General features: G+C 37.3%; 1 protein-coding gene across 1 annotated transcript; it reads left to right on the top strand.

The window, feature by feature from the left end:
• Nucleotides 1-368: 368 nt before the first annotated feature.
• On the top strand, nt 369-9,865 carry LOC113232239 (HMG box-containing protein 4). Its single transcript, XM_026466904.1, has 5 exons — nt 369-485; nt 3,182-3,287; nt 4,587-4,681; nt 7,377-7,517; nt 9,145-9,865. The coding sequence occupies exons 1-5, from the start codon at nt 387-389 to the stop codon at nt 9,307-9,309; spliced, it is 606 nt and encodes a 201-aa protein (XP_026322689.1). The 5' UTR covers nt 369-386; the 3' UTR covers nt 9,310-9,865.
• The last annotated feature ends 20 nt before the right edge of the window (nt 9,866-9,885 follow it).

Genomic DNA, 9,885 nt, shown 5'->3' with positions numbered 1-9,885 from the left:
TCTTCGAAAAGTTACGGAAGAATGTATTCCTTCACAGTTCACCCAAAGAGAGACACACGAAGACACATACAAGAACACGTACACATGCCACTAATATATACCTTCTTTTTTTATACAAGTTTTTCTTTTAATTGCTGTACCAACTCCTATTACAGTATGTCCCGTTCTAGATCTCAGGGAAAGGGTGAATGGCTGAAAACCAGTGTTGAGCAAGGCTTACAAGGCTAAACCAATAAAAAGCTGTGCCACTGCCTTTTGCTTCAGACTTCTATATAATTTTTTTTACATTGTTTTTATATCGTTATTGAGGCAACAAATCTTTTTATTATTATTATTAGTAACAATTAGTCTGTTTTTGTATAGGCAAGACACGTATAACAGCGTACATGATGTGGGCGAAGGAAGCCCGCAACGAGCTGCTGCGAAAACACCCTGACATGGACTTCTCTGCGATCTCGAAACGCCTTGGAGAGATGTGGTCTAATGTGAGTTTTTGTTGTAATAAATCAGATTGTACCTTATACGAGGAGAGGTTAAGAAGTTCATGGAATAACAGGGACAGGAGGCAAGATTAATGTCGACTCATCCGAAGAACAGAGTCCGATGTGACTATACAACGAAAAGAGAATAAATATATAATCTCGTTATTCAAAATAAGGTTTAGCTACATAGGGCGCACTATAAGTTTCCGGAGCTGGCCACTTACATAAACAATATTTAAAAAGTAATTACAACATTTGAAACTGGAACTGTTTGGCTGTAGAATACAGTTTGTTTCATCTGACTGTCACTGATTTTTACATCGTGGCGTCATTTTAGGAATTGGTTATCTACATCACCATGGATTTAACTCGTGAACATTTTCATAGTATGATTTTCTACGTATTTAAGTGTAATCTAACAGCCAGCGGAGCTTCGCTCGGCTTCAAACTGCTTTTGGCGATGAAGCACCATGCGAGACGACTATTTATAGCTGGTTTGCAGAATTCAAACGCGGTCGTGTGAATGTCAGTGACGAATTTCGTAATGGTCGCCCGTCCACTCCAGTGCTGTGAACAACAAAAACATCGATACTGTGCGCCGTATAATCAAAACAGACAGGCATGTGACATACCATGAGAATCGAGCACCTTTAGGCTAGGCATGAGTCAAATACAATCAAACGTTTGGGCGTGAAAAAGCTGTGCTTTCGGTGGATAGCACACAATTTGACCGAGGCTGAAAAAACGGATCGCGTCACTTGGTGCAATGCCATGCTTACCAGGTTCAACGAAGGGGCGTCAAATTTGATGTGGGACATAGTAAGGTGACGAAACATGGATTTATAGTTACGATCCCAAAACAAAGCAGCAATCGAGCGTATGGTTCTTTCGAGATGAGGCGAAACCAACCAAAGTGGCGCGCGTGCAAAGTGCCTCTAAGCGGATGATTGCTTTGATTCTTTAATAAAAGAAGAAAGAAATCTCTTTCTTCTTTTAATAAAACTGGACACGTGGTTACTGTTGTTTTGGAGAACCGTTGTACCAATGTACACGACCATTTGTTTGCCGGAAGTTATTGACAAACTCCGTAAAAATAACCGTAAACGCCGTATCATCTTGCACCACGGTAATGCCAGTTCTCACACGGCCAGACAGACAAATGAATTTTTGAAGGTGAACGACGTTGCCCTTATGAGCCATCCCGCGTACGGTCCCGACCTGGCACCTTGTGACTTTTGTTTATTTCCAAAAATTAAGAACCAGTTATGCAGTCAATCATTTTCATCATCTGAAGAAGCTGTCGAAGAGTATGAAACATATGTTTCAGAGATTGTCACGGACGAGTGGCATAAACGTTTTCAAAATTGGTTCATTTGTATGAAAAAGTGCATTAACGCTAACTGAGAATATTTTGAGAAACAATAAATTAATTTCTGACCATTTATAGTATTTTTTCTTATTCATTCCGTAAACTTATAGGGCGCCACACGTATAGGTGTTTTCAGAATTTTATATATTATTTCGTTTCGGAAATATAAAATCGATCAACTGTCGATGTAATGTCCACAGCTAAGAAAGCGAACGAAATGTACAATGTCCTGAGAATAAGCAGTCTTGCACATAAGTCTTTGTACTACAGACGAGTTGATGTAGTTATTACTTTTCCTTTTCAATATATTCTTCCCCTGACAGTCAGGCTCAATGTACATTGCCGCGGAATTGAATTTATATGAGTGTTTATTTCTTCGACAAAAAAAAGAGCTTTTGAGGCATTGACTTACAAATAAATGGACGACGAGTCAAATACAAAAACCACGAAAAAAAATGTCCCAAGTCAACCTATTCGAAATTTAAATTGTAATGTCATCGCAGTATCGCGCTGTCAGTCGAACAAATGAAGACTAAAGCGGAGTTTGGCGCTCTGTATACGATTTTAGCGCCTTACAAGTGCGGACACTTTTTAGCGCGGACCCGACGTCCATATAATTGTAAGTCAATGTTTTGAGGGCTAAAATTACTCACTTCTCTATAGGTATTTTTTTCAAGTTCTTTTTTTTATTTTGGAAAGAAATAATATTCAAAAGAGAGCAGAATTCGAAACTACGTGTGTGCCATACCAGGGCACAGATGCGGTTTTCATTCCTCCTGTCAGGAAGAAGGAATTTTTCTTTTTATTCGACTTTACAAGTGGAGTAATTTTACAATAAAAATTAAATAAAAAATACTCTTTATTCACTGATTACTTCTAAATTAATTCTAAGTCTAACCTAATGCTTACTTCTAACAGTAGTAATTCTTAATTCTAACATCAGCATCGGTTCTGGTTCTAATCAGGTTGTCCTCTGACATAGGCCTCGTCCATATTTCTCCATAAGCAACGGTCTTGTGCCGACCGGCGCCATTTCCGGGGCAGATCGTCTTCCCACCTTCCATCCACACCAGTGCCAGTTCAGTCTTTTGATTTTCATTGTGACATCTGTCACCTTGGTTGCCTTCCCAATTCTGGAGAATCTTCATTTGTCTCTCAGCTTGATGTGTAACATGCTTCTCTCCATCCCTTAAGCATATATTGCATACGCTCAATTAATTTCACAAACAATAAAATAAATACCGTCATATTCATATTCATCAAATCAATATTTAATCAATAGGTCATATTCAATAAAAATCAATATTTAATTATATTTGTTTCTTTTTAGGTAAACTACAATGAAAGATATCTATGGAAGCGTAAAGCTAAGCGGTTTGCGATGCAAAAAGAACAGAGTAATCAGGGGTCTTCCAACAAGATAATTTCTAATCAGAGTGAGTACTTAACGTTTAAAAGAAATGTACTTCCGGACATATAATTCGAGGTGAGGAGAATATTTTTAACACAGTTCTGTATATGAGAGTAATTAGAAATACGTAAATAATAACTAATATAATGTAAAATATGTAAAAACTGAAACTACAAAAACTCGCCATTTTTTGTTTCATCGTGTTCGCGTCGATGATTAAACGACAAGGATAGCTTATACACGCGGTTCCATATCGTTATCCTTGTTCCTTAAAATGTTCATTACCAAATAAACAAAAGAACGAATGACTCTAGGGCGGTATATTACCTATTCAGTATTCGCAATGTAAGAAATAAATTTTCTAAACGGGAACAATAGTTTTATCAACTAAAATAAATATTGTCACGGGAGGGTTTATCACACATATTCTGCCATGCTACGGCCACCGATTTGTCTGTGAATATATTAACTGTAATATATTTTGTAGCGGTGGTGGACTTGTGGGAGAATCGTTGCTTCTTTTGGGATACCTGCATGTCGATTCAAAAACTTACGATAACTGTTGTCGATCGATTCGATTAGATATCGTACTTTTTACGATTACGATTTGTACGATTTCTTTTCATTTTTCAACTGCCTCCATGGCCGAACGGTTACCATGCCTGCCACGCAGAGGTCCCAGGTTCGAATCCCGGGCCGGGAGAAATATTTGTATGACCTACATTTCTGTCTCCCTTGAGTTTGGGTGTAATTTGTGGTTGTCTATGTGGGTTTCCCTAGTGCGAGGCTATGTTGACTGCGTGCGTTATTATTATATATGACCCGAAATGACGTCACACCCGTACGATTACTCGAACTTCTCGACCGGCAAAGGCTACAAACGTTACTCAGAACACAGTTATCGAATGAAGGTTACCGAACGTCCTATTGTTTACAAAGCAAGAATGTAATATGGAATCTTTTATTATTTTAAATAAAATCTGGATTTTGTTCAAGTTTATTAATTTATTTTAATGCGAGACTAATGGATTCCTATATAGGCCTTTAAAGTCTTGAAAATGTATATAAAGGGATTTCATTTTCCTTACAATCTATATTCGCCGACTAACTCTGTAAACGTTGTTGGATAACGATTTCGTATCCGTATCCGAAACGAACCTTTTAACTCGAATGTTCTGAATAGCTCAGGAAGCGCCCTTCGAGTCGAAAACGATATCCAATATAACGATTCGGGTAAAATACCGAAGAGTTCTCAATCGGGGTCCTGGTGGTACCGCTCGCGCTCTTTATATGGTTAAGAAGAAACAATGACATGAACTTTCAGTTCCCCGCCCGCTCCCCTCGGCTGGTCCAGGCCGCCCCCCGCGCGCCCCTCCCAAGACACCTTTGCCTGCAGCACCGGCTACGCAGGCGCTGGTCGTAAGTACCCTTACAATTACTAATTTTCTTCAAATCTCACTGCCAAAAAAGTTGTTTTGGAGACGAAATCTGCTAAAATTATGGTGAACTAAAGATGAGTCAGGGCACTTTTTATAAGTAAATACAAGACAACATCGCAACGTATGTACGTTGCTCTGATCCCAAAGTAAGTAACTGAAGCACTTGTGTTATGGAAATGGGATAGAACGAAGGTACCAATATAAAGCCAACAGAAAGCTGTAAACCCCATTTTAAGAAATTAAATATACTAACACTACCATCGTTATACATCCTACAAATGATTAAATTTATAAGGAACCATAAACACGTATTCCCAAATGAAAATAAGCCAATAACTCTACGACCCAGACACAGGATACCGGTTCCACCTTCAAAATTAAAAATGCACAGTTCTGGCCCCCATTTTATGTGCATAAAAATTTACAATAAGGTCCCAAAATGTATAAAAAATGAAACTAACAACAACATTTTTGATAAAAAAATTACAAATTATTTAATAGATAAATGTTTTTACACGTTGCAAGAGTTTTTTGACAGCAGTGACAACTGTCTTGTAAATGTTGTTGACATTATCAATAATTAAGATTGTTTAAACAATATTTTCCCTATAGTATAACTGTGTTAATTTCAATTATTTTTTACTATTAACTATTTTGATATTTTGTATAAATCATTTAACTTTTATAGAATATTGATTTGAATTGTATATCGTAAGTGAAAAAATTTGCGGTGCCCCTCAGGGTGACATGGTTGAACTATATTTAAGAACTGTATTACCCATGTTATGCAAATAATAAATGAATTATGAATTATGAATTTACCACAAGCACTCAGATCGAAACAATATAGAAAAGTTAGTTTTTCTATCTATGTATACATATGTATACATAGATGATGTTCAGTTTTGAACCGATTTCAGAAAAAGGAGGAGGTTGTCAATTCGACTATGTGTTTTTTCTTTTGCATATTTGTGAACCGATTTTGATGATTATTATAACGCTCCCTTGTAAACTTGGCAATTTCAACACACGATACTTTACTTAGGAGGGGTCGAAATGTTAGTAGCTATGTTAGGCAGGACAAACAAATTATAATCTTATGTTATTGCTAGTTATATAATCACAAAGGATATAAAAATTTGTGGGTTTGGGAATGAATGAGGGGAGGATATCGTACAAAGAGACGGGGTAATTGTGACAAACGAAAAAAATGTGATCCGGAGTTTCGTCCAGCCCGCATTCGCATTTTTATAAAAACCATTCTATGTGACATGGTCAACGTTCAAACGGTGAATGGTATTAAAATAAAAAAAGGATGCGAAATTTAAACAAAGGCTGGTAATAAATTATTCAAACGGCAACGCACCGATTTGTTTCTATCGATAATGGACATGCGCTGTATGCATCACTAAGCAGGTGAGAAAGAAACCGCAATATCGGTGTCACGTTTTCGACCTAAGAAATGCGCAAAATGTACATTCTTACTGAAACTATCTATATAAAAAAGATTTCTATTTTCTTTCATTATGTGATAAGATATTGATTTCATTGATTTTGTGACATTTATTAACAAAATAATCAATCTTCATGAAAACAATCAATCTCTCTAGCTTAATCGTTGTGGAATTTTATCAAAGTTATATTTTAAGTTGAGCTGCTTTTTCGGCTTACAGTCTGTTTCTTGAAGGTTTGTAAATTATTCCAGCGTGCCTTTAGGGTCATGTCACGACTGGAACATCAGCAATAAATATCAGCATCGACGAATGCAGGTGCTGATACCGGAAAATATCCGATTTTAATTTATGTTGATTCTCTATGTAAGATACGTTTCATGCTGCACTGGTTCTCGATCCAGCAGTTACGGTGAATTGATTAATACGGACCCTAGTATACTGCCCTCCTTATCGTAACTGACGTAATCGACTTTTTTAGCGAAATTGAGTTATAAACATATCTGGAATCAGCGAAACGAGATCTACAGACCCCTATAGGCGGTTTTTAATATCTTATTTAGTTTCCGTTTTATTTTTAAGCAAAATCAAAGTAATTAAAATTTTTTTTGGTTACAATAAAACTTAGGACCTGTAAAGGGCCCGAAACGTCGGTTTGTTTGAAAAACAAATATACGCGATTTAAATCCGGAAAAATAGTTTAAATTCCTATGTGTAACAATCGCGAAAACCTAAGAACTCGATAATAAAACTAAGTGCCAACATTTCGAAAATTATCGAGATACAAATACGTTACTTATGACAAGGAGGGCAGTGTAGTGTTACTTGGTACTTGGTGTAACGGGCTGGTGTCCGTAACTCGACGTCAAGACCCCTATTTTGCGTGTGGTGGGTGCAGGGTCCTACTCGTGCCACCCAAGCTCCTCCAGGAATCTCAGCAGCCTCCTCGGTTTGCTGAAGACTTCGGGGAGCGACCTTGGCACGCCAAGGTACTTTGCCCTGTAGTTGGCCACGCCGGAGCACTGTAGTAGGATGTGCGCAGCCGTTTCCTCCCCCTCCATGCACGCTCTACATAGAGGGCTGTCTGTGATACCTAAATTGAAAAGGTGTTTATTGTATGGACCATGACCTGTTAGGGCGGCAGTCAGAGTGCGAAGCTCTTGCCTGTTGAGTTTAATTAATATTCGTGATAGACAGTGTAGTGTTATTGTGTAATGTCTGCAGCCAGTATCGTCTTCATCAACTACAACCACCGGCACCGGCGTCTACCGTGTGTCTGGCTGCGGCGCCGTGGACGTGGCTGCACATCTCAGGCTGCTTGGAGAGAGCCTGGCCATCATTGGAGAACGCCTTAAGGAACACGAGGTATAATTTTATTTATCTTTGTCCATTTAATTGAATTTGTTTAATTGGTTTTATCTGTGTTTGATTAATGTGACTGTTAATGTTATGCTGGACTGCCACCCAGTAGTCACGGGGTCGATTCCCGGGCCGGGAGAAATTGTATGGCCTACATTTATTTCTCTCGTGAGTTTGGGTGTAATTTGCGGTTGTCTATGTGTATGTCCGTGGCACCTGCGATACAGGGTTTCCCTAGTGTGGGGCTATGAGTGTGTGGGCGTTAAAAAAAATGTAATGAAAAAAGGTACGACATTATAATGATTACTAATTGCGTTATTGCCTTCTTCATTCTTATTTGGACAGTTGGCCTACTAGTATCTTGATCACTTTTTAACCGACTTCAAAAAAAAAGGAGTTTCTCAATTCGGCTGTATGTTTTTTTGTTGTGTATGTATGTTACGCGATAACTCCTGTATTTGTGAACCGATTTTCATGATTCTTTTTTTGTTGGAAAGATGGTACCTCCATAGTGGTCCCATTTCATTTTGAAGAAAATCATCCACCTCTAAGGGGGGCTGATCACGCATGAACATTCATTTTTGTAAATAGCGCCTAAATTTTACTTAAGGAGCAATTATTTTAATGGTTGGTTTTGCTATTCTCCAATTCAAGGCGTTTTTCTCTCTCAATATACTTTGAGTAGTGAGAACCGATCTTTATTATCTCCTGTGTCAAGTCCTGTATAATGGCGAACTAGGGGATATTTCAATAAAACTTGGCAAATAGATGTAATTCCACGTACCTTTGAGGTCGGTTTTATAGTACTCTGTACTGAGGTTATTATTCATATACATTTTAACAAGAATAGCTGGATTTGATTATATGTATATTGAATTAAAATGAAGAAACTTTAAAACATGTCTCCTCTTTGTATTTTTCATAAACATACTTCTTATGTAAATATATATTAACTTACAAAAATTGACAATTTAAATGAAACAGTCACAACATAAGACTACAAACGTACATAAGACTGCAGTACTAATTAATGTTTTAATTTATTCTAATTTCTATCATTACTTAATAATAAATATAAGTTAATACAAATTCATATTGTTAAAATAAAATAATTTATAAAACATAATGTAGCGTAAATTGGAACGTTCCTTTGTAAAGTTAAAAATAAGGTATTTAATTAATTAAATAACTTTTGTAATTATAGTGAAAAAATAGGGTGGTTTGCATTAATATTGGACATAACTGGTTGATGACTGTACCACCTCAGTCAACCGTGACCATGGGACCTGTAAAGGGCCCGAAACGTCGGTTTGTTTGAAAAAACAAATAAACGCAATTTAAATGAGGAAAAATAGTTTCATTTCCTAAATTTAAATGAAGTTGTGCTCAGTAATTGGATAAATAATGTGTCGAGGATGATTCAAATGAAACAAGTACGGCTATTTATTCCATAAGCATGACCAATGTTCAGTCGATAGTCGATGGAATATTTATCGACTGCAATCACTAGATTCTCGCAAGGTGTTGCCCAACACTATTGCGCAATTAATTGTCATTTTACACCCTCTTCAATAAAGACAGACTATAGCATTGTAAAAATAACCCTGTAAAAAATTTAACCTTTTATTTTCAGGGTCAAATAGCAGTGTCAGGCTCAGTATCGGTCTTGCTCGACACTCTTCTCTGTTCCCTGGCGCCGTTGGTTTGCGTGTGCGGTGCACTGCCCGCAATCGCTCCGCCGCAACGCCTTCTGCAGGACACGCTTCACAACATCGCTTATATCATGCCGGGATTGTAATATAATGGACAGAGTGGCGGATGGACCGATTTATAGACATTTACCACACTATTCGGACCAAATTAGCGTATAAGTGCGTCAGTTCTTGAAGATACCGCCTGTGAAATGAAATGGAATAGAACAGAACAGAAGTATATTATTTCAGACAATGATCCCTATGGATGTCATGTTAGTAATACAGTAATTTTTTCTTTCGTCCTGTGGTTAGCACAATACAAAATTTAAAGGGGCTCAAATGTTAAAAGGAGGCACTGGACTTTGTTCCTTCCGTTCTGAAGAGTTTACCCATAAAACCAACAAATGTAATTTTGGAAAAATACCATAAATAAACCTTAGTAAACCTGAACCCGTGAACCACGGGAAGAAATAATTGCCCATGGTCCATCCAGGTGAACCAACCAGGTGGTCCACGGGCAAGAAGTGAAAATACCGTAAACAAGTGGATAATTTTGTTTTAAGGAACTGAGTATACCTAGTATTGAGTCTTGTTTAATTTAAATTAAATATAAAATTATTTACCAATAAACCTAATGATGGAATTGCATTATCATGTAATCTAGTTACATTAAAAAAAAT

This window comes from Hyposmocoma kahamanoa, unplaced genomic scaffold, assembly GCF_003589595.1.
Source record: "Hyposmocoma kahamanoa isolate Upper Pololo Valley unplaced genomic scaffold, ASM358959v1 67, whole genome shotgun sequence".
NCBI lineage: Eukaryota > Metazoa > Arthropoda > Insecta > Lepidoptera > Cosmopterigidae > Hyposmocoma > Hyposmocoma kahamanoa.
The sequence above is the reverse complement of the archived record's forward strand: the minus strand, read 5'-3'. Positions and strand labels throughout refer to the sequence as shown.

Bases quoted from the DNA above. Each gene is read 5' to 3' on its own strand.
- LOC113232239 (XM_026466904.1), top strand. From the start codon at position 387: ATGATGTGGGCGAAGGAAGCCCGCAACGAGCTGCTGCGAAAACACCCT. The intron at 486-3,181 runs GTGAGTTTTTGT...GTTTCTTTTTAG, and splicing joins TTGGAGAGATGTGGTCTAAT to GTAAACTACAATGAAAGATA. The intron at 4,682-7,376 runs GTAAGTACCCTT...TAATGTCTGCAG, and splicing joins CGGCTACGCAGGCGCTGGTC to CCAGTATCGTCTTCATCAAC.